This window comes from Myotis lucifugus, unplaced genomic scaffold (genome assembly GCF_000147115.1).
Source record: "Myotis lucifugus unplaced genomic scaffold, Myoluc2.0 scaffold_124, whole genome shotgun sequence".
Lineage (NCBI taxonomy): Eukaryota > Metazoa > Chordata > Mammalia > Chiroptera > Vespertilionidae > Myotis > Myotis lucifugus.
This window is the reverse complement of record NW_005871172.1, coordinates 1811481-1830201: the sequence shown is the minus strand read 5'-3', so window position 1 is coordinate 1830201 and position 18721 is coordinate 1811481. Positions and strand designations below refer to the sequence as shown.

Genomic DNA, 18721 nt, shown 5'->3' with positions numbered 1-18721 from the left:
GGCCCAACAAGAGGCATAATTTGAGCGGAGAGGAATTCCCTGTCCTCAGCCGAAGCACCTGCACCCCCCAGCAACGCAGAGCTGCAGCCTGCTCTAGCCCAGGATCCCAGGTGAGTAGGTGTGAGCTTGTGGCTGCCCCACCCACTGTTCCCATCTGTATTCCTGGTGTGAGTGACCCCAGGAGTTAGCACGGAGGGTGGGATGGCCTGGGAGTGGTGGGGAGGCCTGGCCCATTCTTATCCCCTTGCCCGTGTCGGGCTTGTTTCTCACCTAGCCACAGCCCCCAGGAGAGGACCCTGGCCATAGGGGACGCAACAACATTGATGGGGAGGCCAGGTAAGGGGAGGCCTGGAGAAGGGGGCCTTCAATGGGCAGGGGCTCATTTCTGTTGGGAGCTGAGGCTGGTAGGGAGTTCCTAGGTTTCAGGAAGGCTGTCTCTGCAATTATTCAGAAGAGAGCAAACATGGTTTCTGGTATGCAAATTCATCAGTCACTTCTATTCCCACTCTCCTAATCTCTTAGGGCCCTGCAGCCCACTCATTAATCTATCTATCTATCTATCTATCTATCCATCCATCCATCCATCCATTTACCTACTTTTTAATGGGAGGAGGGCACCAAGGTGCTATCAGGAGACAATTGAGCTCTCCCTCCCCGAGTGAAAAGTGGAAAGGTGAGGGGTTAGGCGTGTTCTCTTTTCCCTGCCTGGCCTGGGAAGGCCTTAAACCCTTTCAGAGGTCCCTCTCCATACCCTGAGCAGTGTCCCAGCAAAGCTGCCCCGAGAGGGGAAAACTGGACCACCTGGTGGGGTTTGCAAGGAGGGATTGGTTGAAAAACAGAGGCCTGAGCTACCGTCCTCTGAATCTTGACCACTCCCTGTCGCCCACCCTCCTGGGTTCCTCATGCTTTCAGGAGAGGTGCTGGTTCGTTTTCTTCCTTTGCCAAACTTCTTTGGGCTCTGGACCAGGTGACTCAGGTTCTCTTTCTAATCCTGGCCTGCACTTGTGTCCTTCCTACAACCACAGACATGTTACAAATGCAGCCCATCCGGCCGCCAGGTCCCCCAAGCATCTTGAGCCTCATCTCATGCACCTTAGGGATCAAGTCTGGGTGTCTCCTTGTGCCAGCAGGTGGGAAGCATCATTTATAGTGGGAAACAATGTGTCTCACATTCCTGCCCTTTGGAAATAGATATGAAGACCCCAAGGTAGGAGGGGTCATGCTTATCTGGGTAGTTGTTTGTTTGTTTTTTATTTCTTGTTTGCATACTTTTCTAGCTCCCAACTTTTAGAATTATGGTGAGATATAGTTTGAGTTGAAAGATAATATCTTTATTTATTTATAACTGGGGAAAGCAAGGTAGGTGGGTGACTTGCCAGGCCCCCAGAGAGCAGATGGAGCTGGTCTCCTGGTGTGGAGCTGGGCCTGTCCCTGGCACCACGGATGCCCCACAGGACTCCAGGGAAATGTGTTTCAGAGGGAAATGATCCTTACCCAAGTACCTCTTCCCCTGGTGGGCTTCCTTCCTTGCTGGATTCCAAGATAGGCCTCCCCTTTTTCCTTGTGAAGCATCTGGACCAGGCAACCCCAGCAGGATTCTCACATTACTCATAGAGCAAATAAGGGTGACGAGAATGAGGCCATCAGCTAGAAAGTGAACTTGGGGGACGCTTCAGGGCCTTTTGCGTAGAATGACCTCATTCGTAACAGAGGGGGAGTCCCTGACCAGCACCCGACCACCCTTCATTTCAATGCTGCCTCACTCCTACAAGAGCTCAGCCATTCTCAAAGAATTGATGGTGTAGACCAGGGGTCCATGAACATAGGTGGGGAAACTATATTATTATTTACAGGAACTTCAATTAACTGAAATTTCACATCCCTTTCAATTATTGCCATAGACTACACACGACAAGAGTGTTAGCAGTGTCTGTGACTGTCACCAAAGAAATCGCAGATGGGTCCTATCACCTTACAGTTGTTGACACCTCCCGATCTCACTTATGTTCACTGCTTGGAAATTTTGGCAGTGACAACATGTGCCGCTAGGTCTGGTTATTTAATATGTTAATAAAAAGTGCAAATATTACTAAGTCACACATTAAAAAATATTTTTATAACTATATTTTAATATATTTGATTTCCTTTGTAATCTTATGTTTTATTTTTTAGAAACATTCTCAGAAGGAGCCACTAGTCTTCATTAGATTGTCAAAGGTGTTCATAAAAATGGCATGACAATAATTAAGAACCCATCTACACTGAAGATGAATCATTTGGGCAGGGTTTAAATTTTTTCTCCAGAAAATAGCCTCAACTCTGTAGCACAAGCTGCTTTATCCTCATAACACCAATCTCAGAGGCCACATCTGAGGCGGAGGAGAGGAGTAGAGAGACATACAGGCCAATTTTAATTCAGCTCTTTGGGGCCCTGGAGGACCTTGGTGTTGATTGCTTTCTCTGGCTGCTCTCTCCTATTCCTGTGGTCTCTGAGGCCCTGGGAGATAGATTACAGCCAGGGTGGGCAGCCTGACCCCTCGGGCTCGGCCTGGGTCTGCAGGGTCGGGAGAACTGGGGAGGACCCAGAACCAACCTGGTCAAGGAGGAGCCAGGAACTTCCCAGGGGTCAGCAGGATAGTGAAGAGGGAGGAGGTGAGTGTCTGCAGGTGAGGCAGAGAGACTCAGCCTGCCAAGGAGGGGCAAGGAGCTGGGGTTGGTCTCAGGGACCAAGAGTTCTGAATACTTTCTGTGTTCCAAGTCCTTTGCTGGAGGCTGGGGATCCATCCTGGGGATGCTGACAGTGAGAGGAAGACGTGAGACAAATCCCCACACTGTGTTTGTGTCTTGTTGGCCCTGTAAAAAAGAGCATGGGCTCCCTGAGGGCAGGATTTTGTTTTGTTCACTACATGGCCAGAGGCTGGGCATATAGTTCTGGAAAATTGTACAAATGAGGAGGCCGAGGCTCTGAGAGGGAAGGAGCCTACTGTGCACAGAGTCCCAGTTCCAGGTGATTTCAGCCATTTTGGACGGGAGTTCTGCAAGGTCAGATGTCCAAGTCAGGTAGCCATGTGGTGACTGAACACATGGTGTTCGGACAGCCCTAATTTCAGAGGGTTTGTATCTCGAGAGACCAAGTGTTTGGATTTGGGGTCTGGAAAATGGGATTTCTTAGTGTTATTGGTGGGGAGAGGTCCACGTCCCCACCTGTTGCTTGTGGGAGTGGGCTTCTTGCAATATCCCAAGAAAAGGAATTTTCTGAGACTCACACGGGAGGATGAGGCAGAAAGCTTTATTTCTGAGGAATTAAACCTCTGAGTTTCCAAGGTTCATTTCCCTTTGCCCCACCTTAGAAGAAGTGTAGCTGTGGCTTTAACAGGACTGGAATTACAGCCAGTGTCCAGAAATTTTGCCCCATATTGGAGCCGTGTCCAGTCCAGCATCAGGCTAGCTTAGTTTGTGTTCCCCCTTGCAGTCCATCAGTCCATTGCCTATGGGGTCCACATGGCCACATGGCTATGCGCTATGGAGGGAACATAGGCAGGAGCAAAGCCAAAAGAACCAGAGAGCTGAGAGAGCCGTGTGCCAAGAGCCAAGAGAGAGCAAACTCTTTTGTTTGGGGGATTATGTAACCCCAAAATTTTTGTGGGCTTGCATTGGCTCCACCTCTTCTACTCCATGATTTGTGTACCCAGGTTTGATTGACAAGTACCTTCCCTAGGTCATCCCAACTTCACTGTGCATGTGTCCATCCTCTCCTTTGTCCAGTCCCTCCCCCCAGTAATCTGCAGAGGATGGGCCAGTGGTTCCTTGGGGAGTGCAGAATTGCAGCTTCCTGGTGAAGCTGCCCAAATGACTTGCCTATAATGTCTGGCCTTCCCTTTTGCTCTTTTCCTATTATGAATGACTAGTTAATTACAATGGAATCAGTAGCTCCACTTTGCCTGTGTCCTCCTCAGATTTGTGGTATCAGGGAGAGTCCTGACTTGGAGTTGAGTTCCGAGGACTGTGGGTGGTGATGAGTGAGGCACTGTTTTTGCTGTTGGAAGATCCCAGAAGGAGGGTTGGGGTGAGGGATGGGGTGAGATGTCCTCCCATCCTGCAGTGAGGAGATTTGCTCTGCCTCATGTGGTTTCTGTGGAGGAACATGTTTGTTCTCAAGACAAGGGGGTTTTGTGTTGAGCTGTGGAGACACAAAGGTTTACTAGAGAGGGGAGGAGGGGGGAGAGGCAGGGAATATTGGAGCATGGAGGGAGGGGGGTGTGGGATGCCACTTTGGAGAGTAAAAAAAAGCCTTTACTTCTCTGGGCCTATGGCAGACCTGAAAATTCTCCTTTCCCTGCCTTCCAGAGGTGGGCCTGGGCAGGTGCAGGGCTGGGGTATGGAAGGGTCGGGGGCTTCCCTTCCTCCAGGTGATGGACAGAAAGGGCTGTGACCTCCAGGAAGTCTGCCCTTGATCGCATTCTCTTCCATTTTTAAAAGGAGACTGAAGCTGTGGACTCCTTGGCCATGTCCTTCTGGGAAAGGCGGCTCCATCGGGCCAAATGTGCACCATCTTGTAAGTGGTCCCCTCCCTGTGGTCCGTGGGTGTGTGTGGGAGGGCCCAGCTGGCAGAGAGGCCAGTGAGGGCAGGACAGGCTTCCCTCGGGACCTCCTGTGACCTGCTTTCCCTGCATGGGCTTTCTTTCCACCTTCTCCAGCCCCATCCTCCAACTTCATTCTGTGTTCTCCTCCCTGGCAGAGGAGCGCCTCGCCAGTGTTCTGTTCTTAGGACCATGGCCTTGTGGCTTTCCATTCTCACACTGTCTGACTCTAATGAGTTTATGCTTCCCCCTCCACTGTTTCTGTGGCCTCTCTCTGTGTTCTGTGGCATTGCTCTTCATCCTGTCCTGTGTCCCTGGCCTTTCCCCTCACTGTCCATGGCCTACCTGTCCTGTATCCATGGCCCCTCCTCTTGCATCATGGCTCCTTCCCTCACCACACCTTGCTCTGCTTTATCTTCTTGTCCTCTGTGGCTTTTCTCTCTACTGCATTCCAGATGTGAGGCCTCGTCCCCTCCCCTGGTTTTGGGGTACTGTCCCTGCTCACCCCACATGCTCCATAGCTCAGCTCTGCCGGCCTTGCCCAGAGGCCAGGCAGGAACTTTTAGCTGCGGGAGCTGATGACCAGGTGGGCCTGGTCTGGGGGCCCTGTGGTGCATACTGAAGGTAGGTACCCCACCCTACCTGCCTGCCAGGGAAGGGGCTGGGCACCCTACTTGTGCCCCCATTAAGGTTAGCTACTGAGGAATGTTGGAACTGCCTGGGATGGGCATCTGAGTTCCATGTAGCTCTGGGAGGGCTGGGGCCGGGTGCCCTGGCCTGAGGGAGGTGCTTCATCCCTGAGTTCTGCCAGCCTCAGCTCGATGGGGAGGTACCTTCTGTGTCACCCTTGCAGACTTGTTCTCCTGCTTCAACGGGGGCGAGTGTGTGCACCCAGCCTTCTGTGACTGCAGACGCTTCAATGCCACTGGACCGCGCTGCCAGATGGGTGGGTCTGGGCTCCATCCCACCCTGGGAGGGGCTATGGGTACAGAGACATTCTGGGGGTCCAGGACTGTGGGATGAGTGGGGGTGACCCTAACAGGGCTGGAGCCCAGCAGCCTTTGGCTTGGTGCCCACTGCACTACACAGAGAGGTTCTCTTTTCCTGGCGCAGTGTACAACGCTGGCCCTGAGCGGGACAGCATCTGCCGGGCGTGGGGACAGCACCATGTGGAGACATTTGATGGCCTCTACTACTACCTCTCTGGGAAGGGCAGCTACACACTGGTGGGGCGCCATGAACCCGAGGGACAGACCTTCTCCGTCCAGGTGAGGCCTCCCTTGACCTGCCTGTCTAGGAAGGCTCCACTAGGCCCTGGAGGCTGGGGCCCCTTGTCGCAGGCATGCACCTGCTGAGAGGCTGCCCAGGGGGCCATGCCCTGCATGGCCATGACCTTGACCGATCCTGCCCTCTCTGCCTTGGAAGTCCCACATCAGAGTTTTCCGTGGCTGTCATTTCATGATGGATATATTACAAGTACATAGAGTGATGAGGTACCACTCATTCATGGATTATAAAATCAGCTGAATGAGTCACAAACAGCATAAAAATCCCCAAAGAGAATAGAAAATATAAGAATGCATTATACTTGAATGGGGTAAATATTATTTTGTAAAGCTTTTGTTTTATTTATATATGTATACATTTTATGTGGGTCATGGTCAAAATATTGGAAAAATATTTAGTAATTAGACTATGGGGTGGCTTTCACAGGTCCTACTTTTGGTTGAAGCGGTCCATCTGCTTAACCACATTTAACGTAGCAGTGGAAGGTTCAGGAAGAGAAACATTTTCAGACTTTTCTCTAAGCTCTGGGAGCTTTGGTGCCCCCTCACCCGCCACCCCCTGGTTCCCATGGCCTTGGAGGTGTGGGTTCTCTCTGAGCAGGGGGCAGAGGAGATGTGTATGTGACAGGCAGCACAGGAGTGACCTGGGTGCGGGGGAGGGCCAGACTGCTCGCCAGGGTTGTGGTAGAAGTGTGTTACAGTGTGTGGGTGGAGAGTACCCTGTGAGTATACATGTGAGGTGAATATGTGTGTGTGTTCATTCTGTGTGCATGTGAAATGGTGGGCGTATACAACCCTGCCTTTCAATCTGATGGGATAACCTGGGATGGAGAAACAAAGAATCCAGAAATGGGGAGGCAGAGCAATATAGTGAGAGAGCACTGGAGTTTGAACCAGCAGACCCGGGTTAGCATCCTGGCTGTGCGTGTGACCTTTGTCACTTCACCTTCTGAGCACCAGTTGCCCCCTCTCTGGAAGTCAGATAATCGCAGCTCTGACCTCCCTGTGATGCTTGGGGAACCGGGAGAGGTCACAGAAGAAAGGTGCCTGGCATGCAGTGGGCAGGTGGTCAGCATTTAGCAGAAGCTCAACAGGGGGCCACTGGGTCCAGAACGGAAGTTCCCAGCAGGAACCCTGCACTCTGGCCTTTGAACCCCCAATCAGGTGCACAACGACCCGCAGTGCGGCTCCTCCCCCTACACCTGCTCCAGGTCTGTCAGCCTCTTCTTGGCGGGTGAGCAGGAGCTCCGTCTGGCCAAGGAGGTCACCCACGGAGGAGTGAGGTAAGGACACCTTCTGCCCTGACCTCCCCTACGCCCGGGCAGTGCTGGTGGGGGTGGGTGAGCACCTGCCGTTCTCAGGCCTAAAGAACGTTGTTCTCTGGGGCAGCAGCAGAATTTCCACTATTAGGGCAGGAACACACTGGCAGGCCAGCTGGGTGTCCAGACAGCGGGGTTTGCAGAAAGACGAGGCCCTCGTGATTTCCTGTGACTCTCGGCCCTGTGGGTTTTCAGGCAAATAGCAATTTCCCGGAGAGATGCGGGTGTGCTACTAAAGCATGCTTAACCCCCTCCACCCCACGATTTGAAGAAAATCTGCCCAAATGGATAACACACAGTTCAAGTCTCCTCAGAACAGGAACGGCACGCGTTCGCCCTTTTTGGTGACATGGGGTCGTTTTCTGGGACATCAGGGACCACACAGGAAGGGGGACTCTGTTCCCACACTAACTGGACTGTGGTTCTTTCTGAAGCCTTTGTCGCTGTCCTTCCCTTCCCTGCCAGCTGTCAGTCACTTTGTGGCTGAAGGAGAGGTGGGGTCTTCCTGCAATGACCCTTTCCCCCTTTCTCATGTCTGGCTTCAGACCTGGAAACGGGAAACCAAACTGCTGGTACCATGGTTGGTCGGGCACTTCTTTTGTCTTCCTTTCCTGATTTTCCAGGTGGATTGCCAATCCCAGGTTGGCTGGGAGTCCCTATACCAGTAAAGCTGGGGAAAGTGGTCCCTGCGTCTTTTCCTCTATCCACTTACCTTCACCCTCAGTGTTTGCTTTTCTTACTCCTTTCTCGTCCCCCACCAAAAAAAAAAAACACACACACACACACACAAAAAAAAAAAACAAAAAAACAAAACAAAAACAAGCAAAGTCACTGTCTGCTTATACCACCTCTCCTGTCCAGGAGAGCGGAGCTAACAAATTCAGTCACTCTAAGATTTGTCTCTGCCAAGGGAATTGAGATTTTAAAAAGCAATTTTAAAACTCTGGAGACAAAAGAATCTCTCTCTATGGTAGACTTCTTGGCACCGAGGAGTCAGGGCGGGAAAGGGGGCCTTGGATCTCCTGGTCCCAGTGGCCATGTGGTTGAGGCAGGTGCCGTGTACCTGGCCCCAGTGGCCATGTGGATGAGGCAGGTGCTGTGTACCTGGTCCCAGTGGCCATGTGGATGAGGCAGGTGCTGTGTACCTGGTCCCAGTGGCCGTGTGGCTGAGGCAGGTGCCGTGTACCTGGTCCCAGTGGCCATGTGGATGAGGCAGGTGCTGTGTACCTGGTCCCAGTGGCCATGTGGATGAGGCAGGTGCTGTGTACCTGGTCCCAGTGGCCGTGTGGATGAGGCAGGTGCTGTGTACCTGGTCCCAGTGGCCGTGTGGATGAGGGAGGTGCCGTGTACATGATGGGTCCTGCAAGTAGGGATGGCGGGTCCTTTGGTGAGGGGACTGGGCTAGTGGAGGTGCTGTGAGTGCTCTGGAGCTCTGGGCTGTGTGTTGCAGGGTCCAGCTGCCTCATGTGATGGGGAGCATGCACCTGCAGAGGCTCGCTGGCTACGTCCTTGTGCGGTATCAGTCCGCCTTCACGCTGGCCTGGGACGGTGCCTCCGCTGTCTATATCAAGATGAGCCCGGAGTTCCTGGGCTGGACCCATGGGCTGTGTGGGAACAACAATGCTGACCCCCAGGACGACCTGGTGACCAGCTATGGTAAGGTGCAGGGTGGTGGCCTCCAGTGGGTTTTGGTGGAGGGATAGGTCTGGGAGGGGTGGGAGGGCCTTAGGGAAGAACCCTGGGTCATGTTATTAAAGATCAGTGGAAGGCCACTTCCTACTATGTGTGTGACCTCAGTTCTTAACCACTCGACCTCAGCTTCCTCATCTGTAAAACAGTCATAATGAGAATTCCTACTAGGGTTGTGTGAGCATCTACTGGGCACTTTGCTGGGTGGGATTGACCTTGAAAGGCCTGGGGACGGGGGGCGGGGGGCGGCGGGGAGGATAGAGGGCCAGAGTGCCAGGAAGAGAGGGCCCAGCTGGAGCTGAAGATCCCTGCGGAGGAGAGGGAAGAATAAAATTGAGGGTGCAGGGCCCAAGCTTGGCGACTCAGGCCCGAACAAGGGCAGTGACTGCCTTGAGCACCCACAGCATATTGAACACTTTATGTGCATCACCCCATATAGTCTGTGAAATGATCTCATGGGGGATTATGGGCCCTATTTCACATATGGGGAAACTGAGGCTCCTTGTCCAGGCTTACACACTGTTCTCTCTCCACTGCATGCTGTTGCCTCCCCTGAGTGTGGAGCAGGAGGGACCCACTGCAGGTGTTGAATATTCTCCCAGGAAAGCGGCTCTGTTGGGCATGAAGATTGGGATGGGAGCTCAGGAGGCTGGATTCCTCAACTCCTTGCCCACCTCTGGGCATCTCCTCGGCTCCACCTGCCTTCCCCCAGATCCCTCTGTGCACCTGCCCCCACCTGTGGTCATGCTGGTTCTCCCCACAGGGAAGCTGACGGACGATGTGGCTGAGTTTGTGCACAGCTGGCAGGAGCAGGCCCCTAACCAGCCTCCAGGGCCCACAACCTCCTCCCTGCCTCGCCCGCCGTGCCTGCAGCAGAGCCTGGGAGCCATGCAGGTCGGGACCCTGGCTCCTTACCTCCCCACCTAGTACCTGGCTTAAGTTGGTTCCCCATCTACCTCTTGAAAAGTCATTGGCTGCAGGAGCCCAGGTTGTTGGTGCCCAAGGACCCTGTCCTCTCCTCCCCATCCCCTGGGCCTAAGCTGGGGTACCATGTGGGGCTGGTGGAGTCAGAGGGCTGTGCGTGGCCCTGCTGGTCCCCGGCTCCAGCTCCCTGCCCTTGCCCCAGAGTGTGTATGACCGATGTGAGGCGCTGCTGAGGCCCCCCTTTGATGCCTGCCACGCCTACGTCAGCCCTCTGCCCTTCGCGGCCAGCTGTACCAGCGATCTCTGCCAGTGAGTGGGAAGCCAGGACTGGGGGTGGTGGGGAAAACCCTCTCAGTATTGGGGTGGGGCTCAGCCCGTGGACCACCGAGCCTGACAATCCCAGGCACTGACAGATATGCTTCCCAAAGCTCTGAAATTATCTGCAGAGCTTTTCCATTCACCGAGGCTCAGAAATGGGGCCTGACACCCCCTGTTCCTTTCCCAACTGTGTGGAGAGCAGGGGTGCCCTGAGCCCTGCAGTCTCTACAGAATGTGGAGGGCTGGTGGCGATTGGGCCTCACTACAGTATTACCCCTGGTTTTCCTGCACAGGTCAGCGGGTGATGAAGCCGCCTGGTGTCGGGCACTGGCTGAGTATGCCCGGGCGTGTGCCCAGGCGGGGCGGCCCCTGCAGGGCTGGAGGACCCAGCTCCGGCAATGCAGTAGGTGCAGCCTGGTGGTGGGCAGGGAGGTCCCAGACAAGCTCTGCCCTAGGGTTGTGCATGGCATTCTGAGGCCTCAGCTCAATGACCTGTCCTGCTCAGAACCACAGTGAGAGCTTTAAGCCCTGAGGTCTCATCCCCATGTGACCGATGGGAAACTGAAGCTCAGAGCAGGATGGACTGGCCCAGGGCCATAGAGTGAGAGGAGCATCTTTCTTGCCATTAGGGCTAAGGGATCAGGAAAATCAAAGCCCTTCCATTGCTGCCCCAGGGCCTAGGATAGGGACTGGGGGGTCTTGGCAGAGCTGGGCCTGTCAGGAGCTGACAGGCCATTCTGTTCCCTTCCTCCCAAGCCGTGCACTGTAAGGAGAAGGCCTTTACCTACAACGAGTGCATCACCTGCTGCCCCACCTCCTGCCAGCCCAGGGCAGCCTGCGTGGACAGCGAGATTGCCTGTGTGGACGGCTGCTACTGCCCCGATGGTATGCTGGGGATGGAGGGGGTGCCTGACATGGCCGGGCACAGATTGAGCATGAAGCAGGAACTAGGAGGATGCCTGTGCGTGGAATGAAGGAAGGAAGGAAGGAGCAAACAACTAATAAGTGAATAAACAATGAATGGGTTAAGGGAGGTGAGGATGGGGGTGGGACTGTGGCTCTTGAGAGGTTCGGCAGGGTTTTTCATTTCTTTGGGTCTGAGCTTTTTAAGGTGTGTAGATGAGGACAAGTCATCATCATTCATCTATTCATTTATCACACACACATTTGTTTCAACATTTATCCATGTACTGTTGTCATGGTGCATAACTTTGCAGCACATCTATAGTGTGCATGCAGGCCACTCGGCTAGGCAGAGGTGGGTTAGAAAATATAAAGATTGGCTATAGGGATCAGACTCTGGTGGCAGTGAGAAGACACATATGACTCCACTCTAGGCACATCAACTCAGGGGTTCACACAGAAAGGATATAGGAATTCACTAGTGGGAGAGATGGTCAGGGAAGGCTTCCTGGAGGAGGTGGTACCTATGCTGGTTCTAGGATTTACAATAACAGGCTTTTGAGAGGTGGAGAGGAGAAGCTAGACCATATGCAGGTTGTTTGGAATGGGTGTCTCTGAGCAGAGTTCTGGAGGTGAGATTATTTGCTCAGAGGAGGTTCAGATCTGGCCTGAGCTGAGGATTTATACACGAGGAAGTTTGAAGGTGGGCTCAGTGCTGCAGGAGCTTGGGTGTGGGAATCTTTATTACAGCATCTGGGGAGCCATGAAAGGTTTGTGAACAGGAACGGAGGTGAGTTAAGTGGGCCTTTCTGTCACCTTAGGGTTGATCTTCGAGGATGGGAGCTGTGTGGCACCAGCTGATTGTCCCTGTGAGTTCCACGGGACCCTGTACCCGGTCGGCTCTGTGGTGAAAGAAGACTGCAATTCCTGGTCTGTGTCCGCTGCTGGGGGTGGGAGGAGGTGGTAAATCCCAGGGCTTTCTATCAGGGCTGCTCATCTGGGGTCTGGGAGCCCTGATGACATGAGGGCACTCACTCAGCATCTCTGAGTCACAGATGTCATTAGATTTAATCTGTGGGTGGAATCTCCACCGCCCATTTCAGAGATGGGAAAACTGAGGGCTGGGGGCAGGAGCTCTGTGGACCCCGCCCCCCTCCAGCATCTCTCCCAGGTCTGGAAGGGTGAGCCCCTGCCTTTTTGGTCTCTGTTTCAGCACATGCACTGCGGGCAAGTGGGTGTGCAGCACATCTGTCTGCCCAGGTACAGCTGACCCCCACCTTGGACTCTACCTCCTTCCTCTAGTCTCACAGTTTTGAGGGCAGGGAAACTGGGAGCCAGGCCTGCTGTTGGGGCTAGAGTGGCAGATTGGGGGGTCACTCAGTATTGTTGTTGTTTTTGGCATAACCACCCTCCCTCTGTTTCCTCAGAGCTGCTTTCCTGATTAGGCGATTGCTCCATCCCACGAGGGCCCGTTTTTCATGGGGTTCTATGTATCTAAGGGCCTTCCTGACTTCAGGGGCTTGGACCAGAATTGGTCTTCAAGCCCAAAGCCTGGTCTCCTGTCAGAGGGAGTTCAGGGCAGGGCTGCGCCTCCCCAGGGACCAGGGCTCCCAAAGGGCAGGCCAGGCCTCCAGGCGCTGCCCTGAGTCCGAGGACAGGGTGCTGACTCCTCCTCCTGCTCAGAGCCTGCAGGGCGAGGCCGTCCCCATGCGGCAGCTCCCATGGGTCGCCACCTTTCTCTGTCCTCAGCCGAGTGTTCGGTGACTGGCGACATCCACTTCACCACCTTTGACGGCCGCCGGTACACGTTCCCTGCCACGTGTCAGTACATCCTGGCCAAGAGCCGTTCCTCGGGCACCTTCACAGTGACATTGCAGAACGCCCCCTGTGGCCTGGTAAGGGCTGGGGACCCCAGGCACGATCCCGCCAGCCGCCCCTCCCTCTGCCGCTAGAAAGGCTGAGGGATTTAGGGCAGGGCCCCAGGTCTTCCTACAGCCCACTTAGCCTTCTGTCTATTGTTCTGGGCAGGGCCTGGGGCAGGAGGCTGGCTTCTGGCTCTAGGATGGCTGAGAGTCATTTCCCTTTCTTGGGCCTCCGTGTTTGTAAAAAAAAAAAACAATCTGTAATATGGCTCTAATTTAACCTAATCCTCTCTGCTTCCTTGGATTGTATCTTCAACATCTCTGTATTCATTCATGCATGCATTCATTTTCATTCATTCATTCATTCATTCATTCATTCATGTGTTCAGCAAATACTTGTGCCCAAAGCTATGTTAGGTCTTGGAGACTGGGATGAATTGAGCCTGGCTCTGGCCTTTTGGGCCTTACACTTTGTTGGGTAAGGCAGACAAGTGACCTCATAACCCACTCTGTTATAGGAGCTGTGACAGTGTGGGGAGTACAGGGTAGCTCTCCATGGAGGAACTTTTCCTTGTTGCTATTTTTCCTGGGAATCAGGGGTGGATCAAGAAAGGCTTCCTAGAGGAGGTGACCTCCAAGCTGTGTCAGCTCTGCCTAAGCTAGCCCCTGCCTACCTCTTGAACCTTATCTTAAAACACTTTGCCCAGTGGGTTCCGCCCCTCTGTCTTCTTTTATGTCCTTGAATGCATTATATGCCATCCTGTGTCAGGGGACATTATTCAGCTATTCTCTCTTCCTGGATGTCTCCCTTGACCCCTTCTCCCTTTGCATCGTTCAGACCTCAGCTCCAATGTCACTTTCCCCCATGACTCAGTTTTCTGATCTGCAAAATGGGGTTGTTTATACTTACTGAATAGAATTGCTATGAGGGTTAAGTGAATAATGTATATAAAAAGATTAGAACAGTGCCTGAACATTGAAACCCTACATTAAAGTTAGCTGTTACAATTATTATTATACATGGTAGCATTAAGAGTTTTAGTATTGCTATGATTACTTTTACATTATTATGATTATCATTTCCTAGGATGGCCTTTCCTACCTCTGCAGATTAAGTCTGGTTCCTTTGCTATATGTTTTCTTAGCAGCTACATGTGTTTGCAGCACTGATCACAATGATAAATAACCAGCTTTGTATCCTTCATTTAATGTCTGTGTCCCCCATGAATATGTGCTCTCCGTGAGGGCAGGGACTGTATCTGTCAAGTTCATCACTGTATGATTGTGTTGATCTCTTCCGGTGCAAAGAGGTACAAATGGGCTCGTGCGTACCACCCATTTTAGAGATGAGAACCCGAGGCCCAGAGAATGTTAGCTCATATCCTGCCTCCCTGTGAGAGGAGCTTGGTACTTTGCAGGATGTGCACACGGAAAGAGCTAAACAACCATACAAGGATGAGATCGAAGACCCAGCTGGCAGTCGAGCAGGGCGTGTTTCTGAGGCTAGACTTTGGGCCGTCCAGGGGCTGTCTCTGCTCTGCGTCCTAGACAGCCTGAGGGTTGACCATCACATGTATTTGCATTATCCTAGCTCTGCCACTGACCTCCAGCCTGAGCCTCTGCCTTCCCATGCCCCAGATGAAGGCATTTAGTCAGAGGACCCTTAATGTCCTCTCGGGCTCTGTCACCATGAGGAGCCTGTCCCTGGCTGCAAACTGTACTCAGTTCCCTGCTCCTGGAGGGCTCTGTTGGGACCAGCAGGACAGACAGACTAACTCTGCCCCATGGACCTTCCTGTCTCCCCAGAACCAGGATGGAGTCTGTGTCCAGTCGGTGTCAGTGATTCTGCACCAGGACCCTCGGAGACAGGTGACCCTGACCCAAGCGGGGGATGTCCTTCTGTTTGACCAGTACAAGGTCACCCCACCCTACACGGACGGTACGGCTTTGGTGGGCGAGAGCGGGCTGGGAGCGGCTGCCCAGGCTTCTCCCAGGCTCCTCTGGCCAAAGGCACTGCCACCTGGGCAAGAGCTCCAATTCTAATACTGGGTGGATCAGGCCAGGGGCACCTTGGTCCCAGGAACATGGATTCTGGACTCTAAAATGATCTTTGTCCTCACCCCACGTGACAGGCTTCATAGCAGTATGGCCTCTTCTAAATTAGGGTATGAATGGAGCTGTTTTCCACCCCTACTCTCACATTTGTTTATTCATTACTGTTATCCTGTCTGATACAAAGGATTTGTGGTAGCTCATAGGAAGCACAACTAATAAAAATGGCAAAACTACTAAGAAATGAAATAGCACCAGAGAAAATGCAAAAGGAAAATAAAAGAATAGGAACTCAAGATGGAGAGGAGTGGGGTAAAGAGGCCAAAGAAGTACAAACCACCAAGGGCATAAAATCCACCACAACTGCATCTAAACTTTAAAATTGCTGCGATTGAATCTAAAGTCATGTGGTGAGCTTCCTAGTGGCCACTGTGAGAAGAGTGGGCAGTTACGGAATTTCCTTTGCCAGAGAAGGAAGCGTACCAGTTACGTAGGGAGGCAAAGCTTTAATAGGCATTTAAAGCTAAAAGACATTTCTCAGGCGGTGCTGCCACAGTAGGTTGTCCCTGGTCCTGGTTTCATCATGGAACAGGACTTCCTCGGGGCTCCCCACACACCCCCTCGGCAGGGCTTCACTGTGTGTGGAGGCTGGGCTGGGCATGGGGCTCGGAGGGCACCACGCAGGTGGTGGGGGAGGGTGGGGTGCACAGTGGCCCAGCTTCCCACATCCCCCTCCGGGTTCTGTGCCCAGATGCCTTTGAGATCCGGAGGCTGTCCTCCGTGTTCCTGCGGGTGAGGACCAACGTGGGCGTGCGGGTGCTCTACGATCGAGAAGGCCTGCGGCTCTACCTGCAGGTGGACCAGCGATGGGTGGAGGACACAGTGGGCCTCTGCGGCACCTTCAACGGCAACACGCAGGACGACTTTTTGTACGTGGCCCTGCCCTAGAACAGGAAGGGGGGGGGGTGCCTGTAGGGCCAAGTATCCTAATCTCCCAAACTCCCATGGGCTCTCACACGCCTGGTATTCACCATTGATCATTTATTTCTCTGCATGCAAATTTAAGTATGTTTCTTTAAGTCAATGGCTCAGTCTTCTCTGTGCAGAAGATGCAGAGGTTGTTAAAATGCTGATTCCTGGGTCCTACCCTTTAAGAATCTGCTATAGGTTGAGGCTCAAGAATCTTATTTCTAACTAGAGGCCTGGTGCATGAAATTCGTGCAAGGGGCTTGGCCCTTGCAGCCATGGCCCTCGCAGCCCTGGCTTCATCCAGAAGGACGTCAGGAAGGTTGTTTGGCTGTCTGGTCTAATTAGCATATTATGCTTTTATTATTATAGATAAGCACCACTGTGATTCTAATCTATGAGGTCTATGGCGCATACCTTGAGAAATACAGCTTTATGGCAAACATCTTAAAATTAGTAGGGGTTTGAGTTGGCTCATGGTTGTTTGCTTTAATTGCCTGTGAACGCCTTTAGATGAGTGCAGACCCCCAGTGAGCCAGTGATGCCAGAATCCCTGCTTTCTGTCTCACCAACCCTTCAACTTTCCTGCCTGGTGCTGCTTCCCGTGGACTGACGGAGAGTTGAGAAAGGACTCTGGGCTTGGACCCAGTTTAGGGACGTGGGAGGGGTCAGGAGTCAGGCCTTCCAGAAATAAGGACAAAGGGCTGATCTTGAAGGAGGGGGCTCCCGGCCAGTCCTTCGAGTTACGCGCATTGGGCGAGGCAGAAGGAAACACGAGAGGCTTTCTCAGCCGGAAACAAGAATTCAGATTTGCTTGGAAAACCAGTACGAGGAAAAGCTGAGCATTTTTCAGTGCACGCACACTTAAAATGCAGCGTTCTGCTCTGTCTTGCCTGGTGGGGCTGAGGGTAGGGCAGCTGGCCGGACGGTGGGGGCAGACCTTGGTTTGCTGTGTGGGCTGCTTGCCACCCTCCTAATTGTGGACTCTGCGGAAATATGCTCTGTGTCACCTGAGGACTCCGACTGGCCTGGAGCAGTAATGTGGGCAGAGCCTGCCCCCTGTGGACGCCAAGGGCTCTCTTCCTGGGCTTGGTGACCCTTGGAGATGGCGATGTTTAGAAAACATCATGCTTCTCCCCCTTGCTCTCCTTCTTGCTCCTTGTGTGACTGTCTCATACCCAGAGAGAAAGGGAGGGCGGGGGAGTTTTCAGGAACTGCCCGTGGGGAGGGGAGGAAGAAGTCTGGTTCATAGCGCTCCTGTTTCTCTCTCTGACACGAAGAGCTGGGGGTGGGTGCAGGAGGCAGGGCAGTGTGGGGCCCAAGCCCATCGTGAGTCCCTTTGGAACCTGTTAGATGTGATGTGTGTGCGCACACAGCCGTATTGTGCTTGAATGTGGTTGTGGAGGCGCCGTTGGCTGCTGGCATGTCTGGCACATATCTGCGCTGTGTGTGTTTGTGTGAGAGGTGTGTGCAGGTGGTGTTCTTGGGCCTATGGTGTTCCCGTTCAGATGGGTACATTTGTGCCTCTTACCGTGTGTGCTTATGCTTGGTCTGTGTGTGTGTGTGTGTGTGTGTGTGTGTGTGTACATGGTCAGGGGGGTGCTTACTCTCACCTGGGTCCACATGGGCAAGTGTGTGAGTGTGGCTCTGTCTTGGCTGCAGGTCCCCAGTGGGAGTGCCTGAGAGCACGCCACAACTCTTTGGCAATTCTTGGAAAACACTGTCTGCCTGCTCCCCGCTGTCCTCTGGCTCCCCCCTGGACCCCTGTGACATGCATCTGCAAGCCGGTGAGGTGGGGGCTGGGTGCAGTGGGGCTGGTTCGAAAGAGAGGAGATGGGAACCTGGGCATGAGGATGCTGGTCTGACTGGGCAGGGGTGCTAAGAAACTGGGGTTCCCTTCTGGTGAGGGCTTGGCAGGCAGGAAGCTTCATATTCTACCCTGTTAGGTGCACACCCGTTTGTACTGGCTCCCTTATCTCAGGGCAAAAGCCCAAGTCCTCACGATGGTCCCATCAGGCCCTACACCCTCTGCCCACTCTCTCATCTCACCACCTCCTCCCCTGCCCTCCATTCTGCTCTAGCCCCCCGGCCCCCCGACCCCCTTGCTGCTCTCCCCACACAGCCAGGCCTCCTCTCCTCTCCAGGCCTTTGCACTTGCTGTTCCCTCCACCTGGAATGCCCTTCCCTCAGAAAACATACTTCTCACCTTTTTCAAATTTTTGCTCAAACATCATCTTCCCACAGAGGCCTTTCCTGACTACCTGCCATTTAAAACCATAATTTCTCCTCCCACCTCACTTTCCATCCCTGTCCTCCTTCCCGGCCTCTCTCCTTAGAGATTTCTCTATGTAAATTGTTCAGTGATGCTCTCCACCGACCAGAATGTACGCTCCATGAGGGCAGAGATTTCGTCTGTTTGTTCACTCCTGTTTCTCCCTTCCAGCACGTGGGTTCATGCCTGGTGGGATGCAATGTATGAGTGCATGTACACATATGTAACGTGTACACGTAAACACATACTCCTTTACAGTTATTTATGCTCATGCATTATGGCCCGCCACATATTCACATCCAAACTCACTAAAACATACCCACACATTCCCAACCAGACATGCACACAGGTGTGCGCGCGCACACACACACATACACACACACTCCCTGAGCTGTGGGGAGGGAGGCAGGGGCTGGGCCTGGGCCCAGCAAGCCTGACCCCTGGCCCCCGGCCCTGTGCCTCCTGTCCGCAGTCTCCTACGCGGTGCAGGCCTGCAGCGTGCTCATGGAGGAGCTGTTTGCGCCCTGCTCCCTGTACCTGAGCCCCGTGC

At 53.4% G+C, this 18721-nt stretch overlaps 1 protein-coding gene across 1 annotated transcript in view; it reads left to right on the top strand.

Moving 5' to 3' along the window:
- The window catches only part of OTOG (otogelin), a 73953-nt gene that overhangs the window by 2289 nt on the left and 52943 nt on the right, over positions 1 to 18721 (top strand). The window contains 16 exon segments of the mRNA XM_023758160.1: positions 4480 to 4555; positions 5434 to 5526; positions 5694 to 5848; positions 7031 to 7149; positions 8636 to 8841; positions 9638 to 9768; positions 10001 to 10107; positions 10410 to 10519; positions 10873 to 11001; positions 11841 to 11949; positions 12233 to 12279; positions 12769 to 12914; positions 14688 to 14820; positions 15685 to 15862; positions 17562 to 17686; positions 18644 to 18717. Coding sequence (XP_023613928.1) covers positions 4480 to 4555; positions 5434 to 5526; positions 5694 to 5848; positions 7031 to 7149; positions 8636 to 8841; positions 9638 to 9768; positions 10001 to 10107; positions 10410 to 10519; positions 10873 to 11001; positions 11841 to 11949; positions 12233 to 12279; positions 12769 to 12914; positions 14688 to 14820; positions 15685 to 15862; positions 17562 to 17686; positions 18644 to 18717 — 1938 coding nt within the window.